Raw genomic sequence first — 21,504 nt, 5'->3', positions numbered from 1 at the left:
ATTCTGGGGTAAGAACACTGTTTCCTTAGAATATTTGAGGAAATATCACCCTGTGCAGATAAGGCTGATATCATTGTCATTCCTCTCTTCCTTTAGGGTTCCACCGTTTTGTGACACTTGTATCATGCATTTTAGTTCTCCCTAGTCAGCACATTTGTAACTTTTCAGTCTAAGAATTCACATCTTTGTTCTCTGACAAGTCTTTGTGTTTCTGAAAACTCCTTTTGTTTTGGGCTCTGTGACCTCTCTGACTCTTTATAAGGTCTCAATCAGAAATGTCTCTGTGTTTCAGGAAGAACAGGTTGAAATCTATTTTGTTGTGTTTACTAATTATCTTGTTTGTTGTGTTATTTCTCCTTCTTTCCTGCCCTTTTTGTTTGTCTGGTTTTTGTTTTGTTTTATTTTTCTTGCTCTCACTCATGGCACAAGCTTTCCTCAAGTATCTTGCAAGTCTTAATCTTGTCTTCAGAAATCAGAATAGAGGAGAAATTGATCTCTGATGTACCCTGAATATCTAAATAGGGCTTATCAATTGCCAGCTTCTCTGTAGAATGAGCAAGCACTATGGGCTAAAAAACAAAAATGCCCCAACAAGACCCTTCCTTTTAAAGAGCAGTACTCTTACTGATTGCCTTAGCTCTCTCACAATTTGCTCAATTGCTCAGAGAAAACTCTCGACCTTTCCTGGGACATAAACCCCTGATCAGCTGTAACCATGTAATGGGATGGGAATGGGTCAGCAGCTCCTGCAGACACCTTTAATTAAGCCATGCATTCTGCCACAGTTCTGGCTGGCTTTCCTGGTGCCTGGGTCTGTCCTCACAACTGGTCACCTGTTGTAAGCTGTGGTCTCTTCCACAGTTTCATCGTTTCCACTATGCCAACTGCTTCCAGCTTCAAGAAATTTCTGTAAGTTCTCAGCTGCCAATAATAACCATCCGTTCCCATTGACTCTCCCATTTGTTATGAGAGTGTGTCTTTTTCTCTGGTATTGTCAATTTAATTAGTGTCTCAGGAGAACAATGAAGTAAACATTTCATCTCTTCCTATTTAATTTTCACTTCAAGTATCTATTTAATTTCCAAGTAGTTTTTGGTCATCTTTCTGTTGTTGGTTTCTTGTCTTTTCAAATCAAGAAGTGGCTTTTAAAATCCTAAATGTGATGAATTTATTTGGGCTCTTTATCACTAAATTGATGTTTGCAAGTATGCTATGGGCTTAGATGATCTATCCTTTTTGTAGAATACAAATTCTGTAAGTGCCAATCAACTTAACCTTGTTCATTATGTTCTTCAAATTCTTTGGGATGATTATTTTTAGACTGTTATCTTACAAATGCTGAGTTTATTAAAATATTCCACTGTAGACTTAGCATCTTTCCTTCAATTTTTTTTGGTAAATTTTACCTTCTTTGTTTGTGCACAAAGTTTTTCATTTGTGGAAAACATCTTTATCAGCACCTGAACTACCTTACCTCATTAATGGTTTTTACTCTGGATTCTTCCACTAATGTTGCATTTATTTGTGAGGTTTTCTGGACCCTTATTTTCCATCTTTTTTATTACTATTTTAAATCTCATTTAACATTTAAATAGAATTTGTTTCACTGGATATGTAACAAGCTTTTGGTGAAGAAATTTTAAGATTTTCATGTTTAAGATTTTCATGTGGTAACTGAGTTTTGTGCTATTTCTTCGTGTGTTTGAGGTTTACTGCTTAGCATACTTTGTTCTTTTTACCTCTCCTTGCTTTTGGGTCCTATTCATCTTTCCTTGTCCCATTCTGTCATGTTCATTTGGACATTCTAATTAACTGACTTCAGTTTCCCCAGGGCTCACTTTTTGATCCCCCAGGTGTAATCACATCAGAATGTTTCTGCTACATAGAAAAGTTAACAGTGTCATCTCCTCTGGCTCTACAGTCTTTCTGCCCCTTCTTCTGCAATGGTCCCAGTGCCTCAATAAGAGGACATATGATATAAATATTCTATCTAGTGCTGAATGTTCTCTGCCTCTTGGCCAGTTGTGGATGTGTTAATCCCCCAGAGCTGCAAAAGGAAGCTTCTCTGGTTAGGGTTAAGGGACGCACCAAGCCATGGATATAACAGTAATTCATTAGCAGTCCATTTACTATTACATCCATTTAGCAAATTAACAACAGTAGGTTCTACCCTAGAGCCTATGAGCCGTCTAGCCACAGGTTCTAGGCCCATTTACAATGAGTTTCATCTTCCAGACTGTACTTTTAACCCAATCAGAAAATCGTTGGTTATTCCTATAACATTTGTACCACAATTGCATCAATGGGCATGTCTTGTCAAGCCAGTCATAGCAGAAGCTCACAGTGTTCTCAGCTGGGAAGGACAGATGTTGACTCTGGTTGCTTGCATAGCATCTTCCAGCACTGCGGAAGCTAGCCGGAAGGGATGAAGCTTCCAGGTTGGTATCAGCCTGGTTTTTCCATGTCCCATGACTGAACTATGTCCTGTCTTCAGCAATAGAATCTTATCATCAAGTCTGGGAGGTTAACTAAGAACCTTAGCAAAAACCTAACATGTAATATTTGTGGATCTGTGAGAACTCATTGACCAATATCTTCAAAAGAGGTAAGCCATTCCTGACACTGCACTTTTTATTTATTAGCCTCTGGTATCTAGAAAGGACATAGTCACTCCATTATAGAAAAACTCCATTTAAACTATTTTTATTTTTGTTTGTGTATGTATGTGTGTGTATGTATATATATATAAGTTTTCTATAGAAAACTTATATATATATACATACACATATATATATACATATATATACATATATATATTATATATATAATATATATATATTAGAAAACTTATACAGTAATACATTTCTGTGTGACTTTTTCAAAAGAGCTGCACTGTTAGTTATCCCTTGCCATATTCCTTCCCTTCCACCCTGCCCTTCAAGTTCCACTCCATAACACTTTTTTTATTGCTTTGTAACATTGCATTCTATCTCCCTTCTTTTGAAATACACCCATAGTCCCTTATTAATTTCCTGACCTATTTGTGTGTTCCAAACAAAACATATATAACTGAAGATTCAAAGCTCACACCCACAAATGAAAGAAAGCATACGGTTTGTCTTTTTCAGATCTGGGTTACTTTACTCAAAATACTTGCTTTCAGCTTCATTCGTTCACCCTCAAATTTCATCATTTCATTTTTCTTAACAGGCAAATAATAATCTGTTGTGTAAACACATTCCATTCCATTCATCAGCTGATAGAAGTAGAGACTGGTTCCATTTCCTAGCTACTCTGAATAGAACAGCAGTAAATATGAATGACCAGATATTTCTACATTAAGATATACAATCCTTTGGGTACATGACCATAGGTAGTGTAGCTGGATGTGTAATAGACTTATTTCCATCTTTTTTGAGCAATCTCTACACTGATTTCCACATAAGTCTGCACTCCATTAGCCATGAATAAGTTTCCCCTTCCCCACATCAGCATTTAATCATGGGTTCTTTTATCTTAACATCAAAGAATCACATTTTAGAGATGTTATGTACAATCTTCCTTCTTTTAAGTGAAAAAAAAATTTACTGGGTTAGGTTGGCTAGAAATTTACAGGTTAATTGCTGACTGGAAGTCAGCTTTCAGGTTGAAGGAAAAATGATATTTACAAAACACAATAATGACAACTTCTTTTTTCTATTAGCTCTACAATTGGAGTAAAGTATCTACTGAACACTTGTATGGATAATATTTGTTTTTATGAATGCACTTTAATGATCAGCATTAATATTAGTTAACAGCATTGGAGATTAAGGAGCTCAGTCACATCCCATTCTTGGCAACATCAATCTAAAAAAAAAGACGTTAGTAAGCCTGAGTAACTTCAATTGTGACAGTTTGGGGAAAAAAGAGGTGATATCAACAAGATCTGACATCCAGATAGCCTGGCATATGATGCTGACCAGCATGTAGAGAAGCAGCTACATCATCAGTCAGCCACATCTAAAGCCCATGTCAAGTCCAATCCAATATAGGTATGTGTTTGACAGGCAATAAATGGAGACCTAGGTTCAGGCTCCATTAAGTTTAATTTGCTCTAGAGCTCACCATTTAACAGAGTACATAGTGTTCAGCCAGGTGAGACCCAGAAGCCCAGCAGCCCAGAAGCTAGCATTTCAGTGAGTAAACTAAAAATATGTATTTCATCAAGTTTAGGGCTGTCAGCCAAAAATAAATAGAACAACTCTCACTACTCCCAAGCAACTTTGGAAATTCCCTGTCAGGTCTGACATGCAAACTGGGGCCTTGTCAGAAACACCGGAATGTACTGGCCACTAACCAGGGGAGAATAACCCACTGCAGTGAATTACATACTCAAAAGGCCAGTTGCAAACAGCCACACCCATGGAGAACTCCCAGGAGCCTCTGTTGACCTAAGAATCTCACTGTTATCTGTCCCTTGACAGAGACACCGAAGTGTCCTCACAAAAAAAAAAAAAAAAAAATGTTCAGGTGTTCTCTGTGTGTCTCTCTATGTCTCTGTGTCTCTCTCTGCTTCTCACTTTTTCTCCCTTGCTGGAAAATTTTTATGTGAAACTGTGTCTTTTCTACTTTCTCTAGTCACATTTTAGACTTTTCTATATCTGGTTCTATTCTTGGATAAAAGGCCTTGTTGATCTCTCTACTGATCATACTGAAATGCCTGAAAATACTTCCTTTGGGATAGAATGTAAGAAACCAATAGGATTCTCTACCCAGTTGAGAAGGGTATGCCCACAGGGAGAAGAGGTAAGGTTTAGGGGGCCTGGAGAAAGCATTTATCCATAATGCTATACACCAAGTCAAATACAGCCATGGGCTGAGCTGCAAGAACAGTATAAAGTCATACAAAAGCACTTACATATAAAACCAATAAGAGAGAAATCCTGAGGCACGTCAGAGAGGCCAAAGACTTAAAATATATCATAAACAAAGAAAGGACAATAAAAAGGCAGATTTCTTTCTGCCTAGAATTCTTTTCCCTTGTTCTCAATGGCAAGCTTGGCTGGTTGATAGAAACCGGACATCTGTCACTAGACAGAAGGCCCAATGGCAAGGTCCTTGCCATCTTCTGCAATCCAGGCATCACTTCTTGGCAGTATTCAGGGACCTGGAACTAGAATCGTTTTTTCTTATTATCTGGAGAACTCCACTGAGGAAAAATACCCTGACTAAAGACAACCACTCCTAGTATTTGCTACACATCCAGTAGAAGAGTTAGACGAGGCACTGCTGTTGGTTAGGGAGACTGGCTGTTATTGTGTAAAGGACATCCCTACATCTTCTCAGTAAGATCTTATTTCTTTTACTGGAATCATTAGCATCTAAAAGCCATCTGTTTTGTGTCCCCTTAAGATGGCCAGCTATAATGTATATTTTTTATATTTTTGTTGATGCCAGATATCTTTCTATTCTTAACACCTGCATTTTAGTGTTCACATGCTCTAACTAAACAACTATGCTCCCACATTCATGTATTCTCCTACCCTAAAAAAACCTGTGTCTCCCTTTCCCCTACAAGGCTACTCATTACTGGAGTTCAGCTGGGTACCACTAACTTATAAGTCTCTTGAGAGAGGAATTCGGTTTGGTTTAATCATCACCACAACCCAGAAACATAAATAACAGTTGCCTGACTGAAGAGGCTATTTAGTATGGATATATAAAATTACTTTATGTCTGGCTATTCAAAAAATGTCACATTTTAAGACTCTCATTAGCCACTGACAAGTTAATATTCATTAACTAAGAATATATTCCTCTTAAAATTCAACAACAAAAATCAGTGGAGTTTTGCACTTTGTCTTGCTGGGGTTTTGCTGCCAGTTATTTCAAAAGGTTTCATTTTGACAATCCATAATGCCAGTGCTTCAGCATAAGTTGACCCATTTCTTAGAGTTTTTGGAAAGTGGTTTTGTTCTACCACAGGCCATTTCTCAAGAACAGACTCCAAGCCAGGCACTAAAATACCTAGTTGTTGGTGAGTTCAGTTTCTACATTTGTTACAACCTGCTTTGTTCTTTTTTTTTTTTTTTTTTTTTTTTTCTTAGTTTTTGATTTTTGGTTTTTGGTTTTGGTTTTGGTTTTTCAAGACAGTTCGGTTGTCCTGGAACTCACTCTGTAGACCAGGCTGGCCTCGAACTCTCAGTGATCTGCCTGCCTCTGCCTCCTGAATGGGCCACCACAGCCCGCCAAACCTGCTTTGTTCTTAATCACTGACCATAATTAATAAAGTAACAGTCTAGTCTTTTTGTCTCACAGGTTTCTTAGAAGAGTCTGCTCTTTATTCTAATTTTACCGCCAGGAAAAAGCTCTGTACCTTCTGGGAACTGTAAAAAGTGAATTCTGTTAACTGTGTAATGTTTAAGAGATAACATATTCAGGGAATGAGTGAAGCTCTACGTTCTTGTTCATGCGCCATAAAATGGAGCTGATACAGTACCAACTTCGTAAGTTATAATGAGATTTAAATGAATTGATTCCCTTCCTTTGCAGTTGGCACTACAATAACTACATATTAGAACTCAGAAATCTATAAGTTTTAAGGTCATGACAACACACTACTGGGCATAACACCAAATAGTAGCAAACTAATGCCTCCCCCAAGAAAGTTCACATCCTGCTCTCTGGAGCGTATGAAAAAGGAAGTTAAGGTTGCTGCGGCAATTGAGGTTCCCAATCAGCTGGCCATATGATGGCGAGGTTATGCTCTCTAAGTGGATCTTTACAGTGGAAGGTGGGGATAAAAATGGGGCAGGATACATGAAACAGACTAACACTCACTCTCTTTGTTCATTTGTCTACAATAACAAAGAACATTATACTGCACACCTTCAACCACTAAATATATTTCACAAGGGTCTAGAGAGTATGAAGGGCAAGATAAAGGTGCCGGTGGATCCAGTGTCCAGTGAGGCTTGAAGGTAGCTGTCTTCCTCTTAGTGTCATGTGTGGCTGCTTTTCATAGAGGGGCTGACCCCACTCCTAGAAACTCCACCCTCATCATTTAATTATGTTCCAAACATTTCACCTCCAGATACCATCGCAAGAGAGATTAGGTTTCTGTGTTTGGTTTCAGAGAAGATAGGCGCTTTCGGTCCACCGTAGCTACCAATTCTGGGTTTGAAGACAGAGATGAGCAGTCTCGTGACCTAAACAATGCTTGCAAATAAAGCATTTAGAAACTGAAAAGTGAAAGGAATAGATCATACCCGGGAACCTTCTAGAAAGAAATACAGTCTTATCAACACCTTGATTTTTGTCTCTGAGATGCATGTGAGGATTCTCATCTATAAAGCAATAGGCTCATAAGTGTGTGTTGTTTTAAGCCACAAATGTTCTGTGTGTACAAATAATAGATGTCATTACAGCATTGCTCTACACAGACTTCGCTGCTCCTCCTTTCTCTTGTAGCCCTTTGTACCCTTCCGCCCCTAGGTGTTCACTTCCTGTTTTCATAGCACACATGTTCTATTATCCTGCCTCTCCTTCCTCAACACACATTTCCCTCCATGTGGCTCCAGTTACACTTTCAAGTCCCGTACCCACACTCACCCCCATACACAGAGATATGAAAACCTAGTATATGAGAGAGAGCATGCAATATTTGTTTTTGTGAGTCCGAGTCGCTTCATTTAATAATTTTCAGATTTATCTCTTCGCCTGTGAACTTTAAGCTTTGTTTTCCTTATGGTTGACTAAAACGCCATTGAGTATATAAGCCACATTTTCCTTATTCCTTCGTATGTTGATGGTTATCTAGGCTGACTCCATTTCGTTGTATGTAACTACAGCATTAATAAACATGGATATGCAATGCAAATATCTTTGTGGCAAAATCTTTGAGGATATATTCCCCAGAGTGGTAGAGCTAAATCAGGCAGTAGTTCTGTTTTTAATGTGTTTAGACATGATTCCCATAGTGGCTGCACCAACCGACAGTAAGCCAATTCTTTCCTCAAACCCTTATCAGCATTTGTTGGTTTTGTCTTCTTGATGACAGTCATTTCCTCTAGGTTAAGATGGAATTTCAGTGTGGTTTAATCTCACATTTCCCTGATGGCGAAGGATGTTGAACACTTTTAAAAATTTTTTTTATAATTTGTTTCTTATTTTAGAACTATCAGCTGTTGGGTTCATTAGCTAGTCATTAATCGGAAGTTTTGTTCTTTGATGATTGTTACTATTCTTTATGTAGTTCAGCTATTAGGTCCTTGTCCAAAGTATAGCTGGCAAATATTTTCTACCATTGTGTAAGTTAAGTCATTGTGTTTTCAATTGTTTTTATAGCAGCAGCAGAAAATCAAAACATATTACAAATTACGAACCTACGTGTATTTGGCCTTTTAGAATCAACAAAATCATAATGTGATACACACACACACATACACACACACACACACACACACACACACACACACACACACATATATATCTATTTCCAGAGCTGGAGAGATGGCTGCCAGTAAAAATTCCTGCCACGCAAGCATAAAGATTTGAATTCATAGCCCTAATACCTATATAAAACTGGGCCTGGCATCAGATATCTGCAACTCCAGCAGATTCCTGGAGTGCTTTGACCATTCAACCCACACAAATAAGTTAACTTTAGGTTTAGTGGGAGACCCTGACTCAAACAATAAAGGTGGAAACAACTGAGGCAAAATACCTGACATCAGCTTCTGGCTTCCATGTGCACATGCACACACCAATAAACCACACAGACACACCCAAATCAGCTTCCCTTTGGAGAGTACTATACCTTGGAGAAGAGATGTGGGCAGTGTTGGACTACAGGAAAAAAAGTTTATCACTGTGTCCAGGTACAAAGTAATCCTAGATCAACTACGGCTATTCTAGGTGTTCTCAACTTCCACTAAAAAAAATCTAAGATCTATTCGTGATCATGTGTCGATCTCTAATAAAAACTAATACCTCTGAGCTTGCCAGTAATGCAAAGAAGGGTATTCCAGAATGTTTTAGAGCATCCGAGTCTATAATTCTATCAGCATAGCCTAGGCCTCATAAAAGTGATGAATGAATCACAGTAGACTTTCAAATGGCAAGAAGGTCTCTGGGGGCAATGCTTAAAGGACAAAAAATAACAAGCACCAAGAGAGCGAGGATCACCCGGGGCAGGATACAAATCTTAGCTCCTCGTTTGTCTTTCAAAGCCTCCTCCCTGCCCTGCCTGGAGCCATTCAGTACCCGTGTTCAAAGCAAAATCTCCTTCTGAACGTTTCACTGGCCCGTTAAGAATGACTGGGTTAGATTCCATCTCAGTCAGAGAAAAGCATTGTTCTGACTCGGGCATTATTCTTCAAATGTCATACCGGTGGAGGTTTTATCTATAAACTTTTGGCTACTGCTGTTAGAATATGAAGTTGAAAGATATGTGAAAGTCTTTTGAAGGAACATTTAGCATGCTGACTTCTCTTACTCTGTCTTGTGGAGTTTTTTTTTTTTTTTTTTGGTCCAACATTTTTTATACCTATTGCCTTTTCCATTTCTGTTTCTTCAAGGGACAGCTTCTTGTCCTATGGTAGCAACACTTTCAAACACAGAAGTTTCTGGAAGTTCCTGCTATAGAGCGATGGAGCCTGCGTGCATATCGTACTTGTTTTTAGCTTCTCAATAAATAGCTGCAAAAAGGCAGTAAAAGTATGGAAACAGTAATAATAGTAATAATGATGATGATGATACAACTCAAGATTTTTTGTTTTAAATGTAATGAATAAATTAGTCCCTTGAAGTCTTCATAACCTTTATCTCTACACACTTATGAAATCAGGGTATTGGAGAATGCCCATAGAACTGAAGACAAGAAAATCACAGGGAACTATCTGCTCAAGGTTTTAGTATCCAAAACCCATGGTGCTGCTCTGCCCTTTTCTGATGAAAAAAATAACTCAGGATCTAGACTGGATTATGTCTGTCCTGAATGACATAAGTAGCTCTCTCTATAGGGAGATTGACAGCTGATCTATGGAGTGCGCAACTGTTCTTAAACTGTATGAAGACCAGTCCTGAGACTGTGGGGGAGGCTGGTATGGGAGAGTGAGAGGTGTGAGTGGGGGGTGGGGAGGGTGGATGTGAAGGTGTGAGCAGGGGTGGAGATATGAGAGGAGGTGTGGGTAAGTGTGTGTGTCCATAGGAAAAGAAAGGCTATATTGTGTGAAGAAGTATCACTTAGGTGCCTGTTGTGACGTGTGTGTGTGTGTGTGTGTGTGTGTGTGTGTGTGTGTGTGTGTGGTATCCCCCCTTGGGTAATGTCCTTTCTGATGAGGGGTGGAGAGAATCTCTTCTTTTGAACTAGTTATGTTTCCAGTAGCTTTAGTACACACTATGTTTCTGTATATCTTACTTAAACAATTTTTGATCTTTCGGGTTCTGAAAATATTAAAATGTTACTTTTAAGTAGTATATTGAAGTGAAATGGTGATAGCAGGCACCCTCGCCTTGTGATCCTGGGAGGAAAACTTTCGGGTTTTCTCCATTGAGTACAATGTTACCTGGGAGTTTTCATGCATGTCTTTTATTCTGTTTATGCCATTTGCTTCTAGTCTTAATTTTAGTAGAGAATTTTTGTCATGAAAAATTGTTGGTTTAGGGGGGCAGGACTGGGAGGAGAGGAGGGAGTGGGGATGTAAAACAAACAAATATATAAATTAATGAAGAAAAAAGTTATTGGTTAGTACATGTGCTGGAGACGTGGTGCCATTACCTGTATGTGGTTTTCTATATATTTATAATTTCTGAAATAATTGCTTTCTTTTGTAGAGGAAAAAACAAAGAAATGTTTGTCCTATGAATTGAATTATAAAAAAAAAAAAAGATGTGGTAAAAATCCTTAAGAGATGAGGCCTAGTGGGATGCCCTTAGAGTCTGCCCACAGACGGAAAGCTGGTGCTTGAAGGGAAGTTGTTGGAAAAGACTGGGCCTGATTCTGGGGCTTTGTTTTAGACTTCCTGCCTTGGAAAGACAATTGTTTCCCCAATGCTTGTCATCAGGTCCTCGTCAGAGGTGACTTAACAGCACCACCCAAACTTAATGCATCTAAAACTATAAAGTAAACAAAACCTCCTTTCTTCACAAGTAGGCTGCCTTGATAATTTTGTTACAGTTGTGCAAAACTGAGTCAGGAAGACGCATTCTCATGTTCCTCTGACCTTTATTTAAGGACCGAATGAGAAAATTCACATAAAGTGTACACACATGTGAGAGGAGGCATTCAATAGGCATCAGCTGTTCTTGTTCTGTGTGTTTTCTATTAAGGATGCCACATTCAGGATTTCACAGAATTTGGATCTGTGATAGAAAGCACTTGCTTTATATCTGCTCATCAGAATGGCCCTTTAAATGTTTTTACATTTATTATATATCACTTTTTTTCCAGTGCTGGAGACCGAACCATGGACCTTGTTCATGACAGGCGAGTGTTCTATGACTCAGCCATACCCTTATTCCTATATGTGACTATTTAACCCTGAAGACCTAGATGGATTCGAACTGATATCATGTCATATTAAGCATTCTTCCTTTTGTTTGTCATCCTGTTGTGTAAAATATTTTCTCCACCAACTGTGGAGCTTGGATCTGCAGGTGTGTGTGAATGCCAAACCAACCTTGTACAGTCCAGGTTCTCACAGCACCATGGGTATATTCCGGGCCTCTTTATTCAGGAAAATTGGAGTAAGTGGCTGGACAGGCTATCACAGCTTTTCTTATCCCCAGATGCCAGTTTCTAAACTCTTTCATCTTTTGACAATCCTGGGTTTGTTTATATTTTCTCTTTACCAACTAAGCTATTGTATCTTTCATGCTATGACCCCAAGTTAAACGGCCATAAAATACATTGTATTTAAAACCATAATCTCCCAGGACACAATTGGTTTTCTCAGCCACTCTCTAAACTACAGTATTCCATGCCCTAGGTCAACAAATGACTCTATATTTCAGAAGTAAACTGAGCTATAATGTTAAACCTTTCCCCAGAGGTATAAATATTCTACTTCAAAATGGCTGGCCATGAGCTGATGAAGAAGCTGTGGGAGTGAGTCCTCCTCTACCAGGTGTTGAGAGTAACAGTCCCAGTGTGGAAGTTTGCCCTCCGTGGCCCCGGAAGCCTCCGCTGGCCTCCGTTTCTCCAGCTAGCGTATGCCCGAATAATTGAGAGAGTTAAGCGAATGCAGGTCTCTCTTTTCACCACGTTCCCCTCGAGTGCCTCAGTAACATGAGGCAATTTATCTTGCTTTTGTGCAGCAGTGCGTAGGTTCCTTGAAAGGGAGAATTCAGGCTTCTTTTTCTCTTCAGAAATAGGCAGCTCTCAGGCTGGCAGCATCCAAAGCCTTAGTGGGAGCGTTGCACCAGCCACATAAGCAGGCTCAAGAAACTCCCCCTTCCATTGCTCTTTTTTTTTTCCGTCTGCCTTCCCTTTCCTTTGGAGACAGAGCCTATTGCAAAGGCTTGTGGATTTTTCTAAAGATGTGCCCTCCACAGAGATTACATTCAGCTCTTTAACAAGAAAAATGTCGTTGTAATTAGTGGCTCTTGGGAAGCATTTGTGAACTGTTTCAGAGAAGCTCATTGTGGGATCAGCAGCCTTGACACAGAGCGCCCTTGTAGAATGTGAATACTTTTTAACCACTTGGAACATGCTTTAAATGCAAACCAGCTGAAACACCCTCACAAGGACACCTTCGTCATACAGCCTCGATTAGAAGGGCCCAGGGCAGCATAGGACAGGCCCTGGGATTCCTTCCACCTTTGCCTGCTCACCTCCGACCTGAGAGCTTCCATTTTCCCTGAGCATTAAGAATGGTCTCTGATATATACCCAGTCAATCTGCTGCCAACATGAAGGAATACCTAGCTGCAAGGGAGTTAGGATTCTAATAGAAAATCCATTTTTTTATAATTTCCCAACTGGGATTTATTCCCCACTACCCCTTGTGGTCAGTGTGAATTAATCAGATACTCTGGACTACAGAGATGGCACTGTATCGTAGGGTGGATTAACAAATAGTTAATATAAAGCCAAGAACACCATTAAGGCAGCTAGGGACCTTGCAGGTACCTCCCTACCCTGGACTGAGAATAGCTGTTAATGTCTATTGGCTATGCAGATTAGAAAAGTCTAGCTAATAGAAGAGCAGAAAACAAGATTGCTCGCAGCACTCAAGCATCGATTCAAAAAGCCAACAGAGCCTCACCTATTTTTATGACTTAAACTAAACATACAGAGGCCCTCCTGTCCTGTTCCTTGTCTTCTACTTCTGATATCTATCCTGTTTGCCCTTCTGAATGAGGATTAAGCATCTTCCCTAGGTTCCTCCTTGTAGTTTAGCTTCTTTAGGACTATAGATTTTAGTATGTTCATCCTATATTATATGTCTAATATCCACTAATAAGTGGGTATACACCATATGTGTCTTTCTGCTTCTGGGTTACCTCACTCAGGATGATTTTTTTCTAGTTCCATCCATTTGTCTGCAAATTTCACAATTTCCTTGTTTTTTATTGCTGAGTAGTATTTCATTGTGTAAATGTACCACAATTTCTGAGGAATGTATCCATTCCTCAGTTGAGGGACATCTAGGTTGTTTCCAGATGCTGGCTATTATGAAAAGAGCTGCTATGAACATGGCTGAACAAATGTCCTTGCAGAATGGTTGAGCATTTTTCAGATATATGTCCAGGAGTGGTATGTTAAGCACCAACAAACCAAGTAATCCAATTAAAAAATGGGATACAGAGCTAAACAGAGAATTCTCATTAGAGGAACATCGAATGGCAGAGAAACATTTGAAAAAATGTATCACATTTTCATCAGCTATACTACTTCCTGGCATATAACCTAAGGATTCAACAGCTACAGAGTCCCTGCTCAGTCATGTTCAATGCTGCTCTAATCACAATAGCCAGGAAATGGAAAAAACTTAGATGTCCAACTGATGAATATATATTTTAAGTGTTTTTGAAATATTAATTCAGAAGATTTTTCAAATATAATTTAAACTCAAAGGTCTTCTGAATTGTCCAAAATAAAATTAATTCTGTTCGTGAAAACTGCCTTTTTTTAGCACGTGGATAATCTGCACTAAAGCTGTAGTGAGCTTGCTGTGTATTAATTGCTGAAAGAGATGTGAAAATATTTTCAATTCTCCAACTCCCTGCATTTAAATCCACCCCAAATACATGTAATCTGTTGTCTAGTCATAACAGAATTGTGTCTGAATGCCACCTAAATTGAATCTCTCTTAACTATACTCATGCCGTTGACTATTAGTGCTATTAACTACATTTTAGAGTATATGGCCCAGCTATTACAATCCATTTATTTACTCATCCATTTTTCCATTAAAGTGTAGTTAGTGCCTGTTTTGTTCAAGATATTTTTTTTACATTCTATGAATATGACAAATGACCAAAGTTTCTTTTCTCAGAAAGTTTAGTCTCCTAATTGAGACAATATCTATAAATGTATAAACTTAACAACACACACACAAAAAAAATCAAAGGCTCTAAACTAAGGATAAACAAGAGCTATGGGGGTTCATCAAAGGGCAAGGTTCTAAGTGAAAAAGAATCCGGAACAGCACTTCACAGACTGGAACGGGAAGATCCTGGGTCAAAGCTAGCCTAGACTAGATAGCCAGATTATCGCAACAGAAAAGAGCGGGACATAGTGGTTCAGTCCCAAAAGACCCTGCTACACAAGCGTGAGAACCTGAGACTGGATTCCCAGAATGCATTGGTGCCTGTAACTCCAGTCTGACTCCCTGAAGCTCATTGGCTAGCTAGCCTCGATAAAGCAATGGCGTTCAGGTTTAGTGATTAAACCCCGTCTCAAAAAGTAAAAGTAGCTTGGTGCCTAGCCCAATAATCATCAGAGAGGCTTCATCCTGAAACTGATGGGAGCAGATGCAGAGACCAGCAGCTAAGTGTTAGGTGGAGCTTGGGAAACCGGGACAGGGATGGGGACTGTAGAAGCCAGAGGGGTTGAGGGCACCAGGAGAACACAGCCCACAGAATCAACTAAGCAGGGCTCCTAGGGGCTCACCGAGGCTGAAGCTACAATCACGAAGCCTGTCTGGGTCTAAGCTGGGTCCGCTGCATGTGTTATGTGGTGTAGCTTGGCATTCTTGTGGGATTCCATGGGGATGTCTCTGACTCTTTGCCTACTCTTGGGACCCTTTTTTTCTCCTACGGGGTTGCCTCATCCTGCCTTGAAATGAGGGTTCGTATATGAGGCCTAGTCTTATTTTAACTTGCCATGCCATGTTTGGTTGCTATTCCTGGGAGGTCTTGTTTGTTTGTTTGTTTGTTTGTTTGTTTTCTGAAGAGAAAGAGGAGTAGATCTAGGGGAAGGGTGGGGGGTGTGCTAGGAGTGGACTGGTTCCAAATCCTTTTTTACTGGGAGAGGCAAGTGAAGGGAGGGAAAACTGTTGAAGATGTAATGTAAGAGAGAAGAATACATTTATGAAAATACAATAAAGTTAGAGAGCAACCAAGGAAAGACACTTTACACTGACCTCCGGCCTGCACACGCATGCAGACACACATACATATACACACACATAGCCACACAAACGGGGGCACTCACATGCTGTAATATTTGGGATACGGAAAACAATTCTCTTCCTAACTCACAGTTTCCATTAAAGCTCTGCATTGTCACACTGTGCTACAGTGCTTTGCAGCCTGTTGTCGGTGGTTGTTTCCGCCCAAACATAACCCGAACAACGACTACACCAACAGACGTGCTGAAGAGCATGGATGGAGGACAGGCAGCTCAGGAGGCCTCAGCCCTACACGGAGAATTACAGGCAGCTAAGGAATACTGAGCGTGAGAGAAATGGTCTCCTCCCGGGAAAACACAACTGGTTATCCAGTACGTGTGTGTGTGTGTGTGTGTGTGTGTGTGGCATTATGCATACTAAGCAGGTTGTATTTATGTACTTAGGAATTTGCAATAGAAAACATATGTATGAGGGAAGGAGAAAGAGATACACAAACAGTTAAAGAAAAAGAGATCAAGAATTTGAGTGAGAGCAAGGGGGTAAATGGGATGGAAGGATTTGGAGGGATGAAAGAAAAAGGGAGTATGATGTAATTATATATATATATATATGTATTTTAAAAAAAACTAAATAGAATGGAGACTAGAATAGAAAGTATCAAATGTGTGCTACCCATGGGAAGGAAAGTTTCAAGAAATGTCTGGACACTGGAGGCAGGGATCACAATGTTATTTTTCCAGAGATTCAAATTCAATATACACTCTGGTATTTTCCTTGTTATTCTAATCCCTTATCTGGCTGCTGTCGTTGCTCTTCAAAGCCAGCATTGAACTGTAATCCTGCAGTGCAATGATTCCTTCTGCCCTATTTGCGGTGGAAGCCTTCCTGCAAATGTGCACAAAAATTCAATTTCTTAATGTTTTCTCCTGGCTAAATCTACCTTAACTTATCTCCCAGTCGGGATGGGCATGGGGAGGCGGGGTTAGTGAGAATTGGTGCTCTCGAAATCAAGAATTCAAAATGTCTGACAAACAATAGAAATGTTTTTTTAAAAAATACAATAAAATGCATAACTTCCTTTTCCTTTTGTCTTTCTCAAAGCTGCCTGCCTTGTGCTTGGCTGTATGATTTTCCCTGATGGCTGGGATTCAGACGAAGTAAAACGAATGTGCGGCGAGAAGACAGACAAGTACACCCTCGGGGCCTGCTCTGTCCGCTGGGCGTACATCCTGGCTATCATTGGAATATTGGATGCCCTGATCCTCTCGTTTCTAGCATTTGTGCTGGGGAACCGACAAGACAGCTTGATGGCAGAGGAACTGAAGGCAGAAAACAAAGGTAAGATTACCGAAAGAACTCTTACTGGATGCCTCAAGCGCAAAAATTAACAGAAAAGATGGAGTAAGATAGCCTCCCTCTCACTCTTTCTCCCCACCCCCCACGAAGCCCTGGTTTGCATCGTCTGTCATGCTCTTGATTGTAAGACTTCTCTGCAGATTCAAGACTTGCAAGACTTGAGGATAGCATTGCGTTTTCTTATTCAACTGGGGCACTCACCTTTTTGTGACTTTTTCCTTGGCTGTCAGGAGTTGGTGACGATGAGAGAACGTTCGGGGAACTGTGTCTATTTAGTTGAATGGAGTGTGCTCTGTAGGTGCGGCTGTTTCTCCAGAGTGAAATCGATGCCTATGAAATCTCTAAGACCATCAAAATCTCTTGACTTGAATTCAAACTCATCTTGGGAGGGGGGATCCCCACCCCAAAAGTTATGGGGATTAGAGTAGCACCCCAACTGGCTGAACTCTTTTGTATCCCAGATGTAGCCCCCTCTCTCCCTCTTCTCCTCCCAAGACCCTTCGCTAGTCCACTGATAGGGGAGGTCCTCCTTCCCTTCCCTCTGACCCTAGCCTACCAGGTCTCATCAGGACTGTCTGCCTCATCCTCCTCTGTGGCCTGGCAAGGCTGCTCCTCCCTCAGGGGGAGGTGATCAAAGAGCCCTGGCTGGACTTTTTAATGGCTTATCTGGGTAACTAAATCCTCAGACTTCTTTTCAAAAGGAGGTTGTCTACCGCACTAATGGAAACTGGGAGAAAGAAAAGGGCACTGACCAGTGATTAGTACTTCGGTATATCAGAGCAGGTGACTAAGAGTTAGGAGCCATTATTCAAGGTGAATCTTGTTCTTTTTCTTCCACACTCCTAACCTCTTGTTTAGGGTAGAACTTTAATGCCAAGAACTTGTTATAGCTTTAGGGTTGTGTGATGCATTCAATCTTTCTGTTATGGGGTTGGGAGCTTCTTTTCGTTGCTGGTTGGTTGGTTGGTTGGTTTTCGAGGCTGGGTCTTGCTCTAGAGCCCAGATTGATGTCAAACTGGTAAATGGAGTCACGAAGAGGGCAGCAGAAACCTGGAACTTTCACTCTCCGACATGTAGACACAGGATGTATTCGTTTACTTAAGCCTATGTTCTAAGTGCAAAAAATAACTTTTACAGGGAATGTCACTAAAACTTCCTAAAACCAAAACTACCTTTCCCTCAGAGTTGCCCTTTCTAGATTTAAAAAAATACCCACTATAAGATAACAGTTTTAAGTTTTGTTTATGTTACAGATTTAGTACTTTCTGTGCACTAATTAGTTTATTTTTATAAACTTAATTATTTAAAAGTGTTTTTCAAATACATAATAACATTACACAGCAAAATTAACCAGATCCAAAGTCTATACAACTTAATGAACTCATATGCAGTTAGAATTAGCACTCTAAATAGAAGCTATGAAGCTGCACATTAGATTTTATACTTTCAGTATTGAATATATTTTATGTATTTAGCCACCGCCAAAAACAAAGCAGAAAGTCCATGATAAAATTATAACTGGAAAATATTAGTCTTTCATAACTTCCATCCATTACCTGCATTCAGTTCTTCATCCCCTTATATTTACTGTTCTCTTTTCTTCATGTTATGCCGTACACTTGTTTTCATATGTACATGTATTAATTATGCACTCATAAATGCTGTTTGGAGCTCTCCTCTTCTCTGTGGTCTGTTGGAGATCCTCTGTTTTCCGTCTTCTTTCCTCCATATTTAACAGTAACAACAGCTCAAATCTGTCAAATTTGCCTCTCTGGAAGGAATGAGTGGAAAACTACTTTGTTCTGCACACACATGAATCCTTCCAGCCTCTAGCAATGGGCCAGAATGTCATTTGTTCCCTTTAATGTTCAAAGTTACACTGAAAACTTTTGGCTTCTCAGAGTGTCTTTGACCACAAATACAAGAGAATTCAGAAAAAATCCATTTAAAGTCAGTGGCAGCTCATCTGAGCAAAAAGAAGAACAGAGAGCAACAGACTGCGGGATGAGACTGTTGAGTGTCTCAATCCGAATGCCCTAATCTGCGGCACTAAGAAGATAGAAACAGCTTTGCTGTGCCGACTTGCCAGGCCTTATGCACTACGTCTCTATAAACCAGGTCAAGATTTCTAAGCCTTCTACGAAATTTAACCAAACCTACTTGTTCCTGAGAAATGATCCAAGATTTACTGTTGCTGTACAAAAAAGCTTTTGTTGTTCGATATTATTTAATAATTTGTTCAAGGTTGAAACTTCCAAACTCAGATTACCTGAGGCCAATCAGTGATTCTATATATGATATGCATGAGCCTAATTTGCAATTATGAAACTGATTATATATTAATTTGCATCCTTATAATTGCATGGCTGTATTACGATCACTGTTAACTAATTAAAATATTTCCCAGTATCAGTTTTTACTGATAAAACTACCAAAATGTCTCTTGGGGGACAAATCTTTGTTTTGATTTCACGGTAACATATTCCTATGGTGACAAATGTAGTCCTGGCAAATGATCTTAGAAGAATGTGTTCACCCCAGTTGTTTTCTGGCACTAAGGAGCCAGGAAGTGCTGTATGTGAAGCCACAGGCCAGAAAAGTAAAGAATGTGTACATTCTTCTATCACTCTCATGGCACACTGTAACATCTTCTTTAGTCATTCAGATTTTTAGCCCACCAGTCGTATCAATATGCATTTTAGAAGCAGCAGACTCTTAGCAAGGAACAAGATATGATCATGATGTAAGATAGACCAGTAAGGGCCATACCTCGCTCGGAGCTACTGTAACTAACACATGGTAGAGCCACCACATAAATACCGCTTTTCTATGTATCGTTATAGCAAGGATATTGCCTAGGTCCATGAGTCCTTCTCAGCAGCCACCCTAACGGGCTAAAACAAAACTCTATCAGGGAAAGGAACTTGGTTCTAATTGTTGACCACACTCCACTCACAGAATCTCGAGATAAAAGGGACTATAAGATGCCGCCGAATCCTAAATTAGTCATCACAAAGATGCTATTCCATGAGAAAATGAGGAGAGGTATGTAACTAAAGTAACTAAAGTCTCCACCTCAGCCAGCTACAGCTCTCTCTCAGGAAGCATGTCCAGTGCCTTGGCCCAGGCCTGCTTCAGCACATCCTCTGGAATTTCTTGAGGCCCTTCTTTCCCAAGAGCACAAAGATCTCTTGAAAGATACCTCAACTGGGAAAGACTGTGAAATGTGGAATGGAAAAGAGAAATAGAAGCAATTTTCTTACAACCAAACCAAAGCAGCCGCATGGCTGCGTCTCTGCCTTTGGGCTGAGATGTAGAATGGTATGTTTTACAGAAAATCACAACTTGGAAGATCCAAGAGTTCTCATAGAGGGTCAGCTATGGAGCTCAGTGGAAGTAACAGTAATTTTTAATGAAAAAAAAAAAAAGAAAGTTTCGCTGAAAAACAGAGAAAATTAAAAGAAAAAAAAAAGGTTTAAATCCAGTTACCTTGTACCAGATTTGGCCCATTAGGAAAAAAAGAACAAAAAAAACAAAAACCACCAGCCCCTCCTCCCTGGGGAGCCTGAGGGACACAGGCCTGTGGGCACAGGAATGACAGTATGGGGCAGGTGTTTCTTCTTGTTTAGGAGTGCAGCAGCATGGTTTCCAAGAGAGCCAACAGCAGTCAGCATTTAACCTTGATATGCTGTTTAATTGCATATTTTAACACACTGAACTGTGAAGTCAATTTAATTATGTAAAATTAAAGTTTCACCCAGATAAAAAGGATTTGAAATGAAAGCTTCAATTTCAATATCTTTCATTAACTGTGAAAGGATAAATAATTACATTTTCCAGAGCTCCTTTGCCACAAATATCTCTTTCCTTGTCAGACATCATTTATAAAGAGGTCTGCTTCTACATGTGTGAGTGTGTGGTCTTTGGAATCACTTATCAGATAATTGGGTCCTCTCAGGGGCAGCTTTAAAGTCGCTTTGTCTTTAAGCACTTAAACTGCAAATGAGGAAACTTGATCCAGAGGTGACTCGGGCTACTGTTTATTATTAAGTAGTTTAAGGACTTTTTAATGCTATCATAGGGGAGGGAGAATAAATTCATCTTACTTACCTAATTGAGAAATCTCTTTGGAATTTTTTATTTCAGATGCCATACCCTGTTATGACCACACACAGTCAGTGGCAGTGTGGCGCAGCGTAGACGGAGCCTGCGCATAGCTTCAGGTTGCCCAGCAGTGCTGCTATTCCTGACACTAGCTGAGACCAACACCTTCACAGTTCCACAGTTAACCCTCTTCTCCTAGTCTGTAAAATTCAGTGCTTAAACAAATAGCATCTGAGGTTCTTCCCAGGACCCAGATCTGAGGGTGGTGAGGGCTCTTGTCTTCCCAGCCATGGACAATTAGAAACTTTCTGGAGCTTGTTGAGTCAGAGTTAACGGACTGTGGACTGTGGTACGTGTCAGCTGCTCCTTCAGGCCTAACTAAATTCCGACACCATGTGGACACCACCATGGTGATTTGAGTGTCAGGACAGATACTTTGTTTCTGGTCTCAGTGCCAGCAGATGCCTTGGTCTGGACCCTGAGCA

At 40.0% G+C, this 21,504-nt stretch overlaps 1 protein-coding gene and 1 long non-coding RNA gene across 4 annotated transcripts in view; one reads left to right on the top strand and one right to left on the bottom strand.

The window, feature by feature from the left end:
• Lhfpl3 (LHFPL tetraspan subfamily member 3) overlaps window positions 1–21,504 on the top strand; it is a 461,755-nt gene that overhangs the window by 296,375 nt on the left and 143,876 nt on the right. For all 3 annotated transcript variants that reach the window (XM_060373962.1, XM_060373961.1, XM_060373960.1), the window contains exon 2: window positions 16,661–16,897. In XM_060373962.1, the coding sequence (XP_060229945.1) occupies window positions 16,661–16,897 (237 nt within the window). The remainder of the gene's footprint in view (window positions 1–16,660; window positions 16,898–21,504) is intronic.
• LOC132649723 (uncharacterized) overlaps window positions 1–21,504 on the bottom strand; it is a 117,048-nt gene that overhangs the window by 32,245 nt on the left and 63,299 nt on the right. The window lies entirely within an intron of this gene.

Source organism: Meriones unguiculatus, chromosome 21 (genome assembly GCF_030254825.1).
Source record: "Meriones unguiculatus strain TT.TT164.6M chromosome 21, Bangor_MerUng_6.1, whole genome shotgun sequence".
Classification (NCBI taxonomy): domain Eukaryota; kingdom Metazoa; phylum Chordata; class Mammalia; order Rodentia; family Muridae; genus Meriones; species Meriones unguiculatus.
Note: the sequence above shows the minus strand (reverse complement) of the source record. Positions and strands in the feature narration are given on the sequence as shown.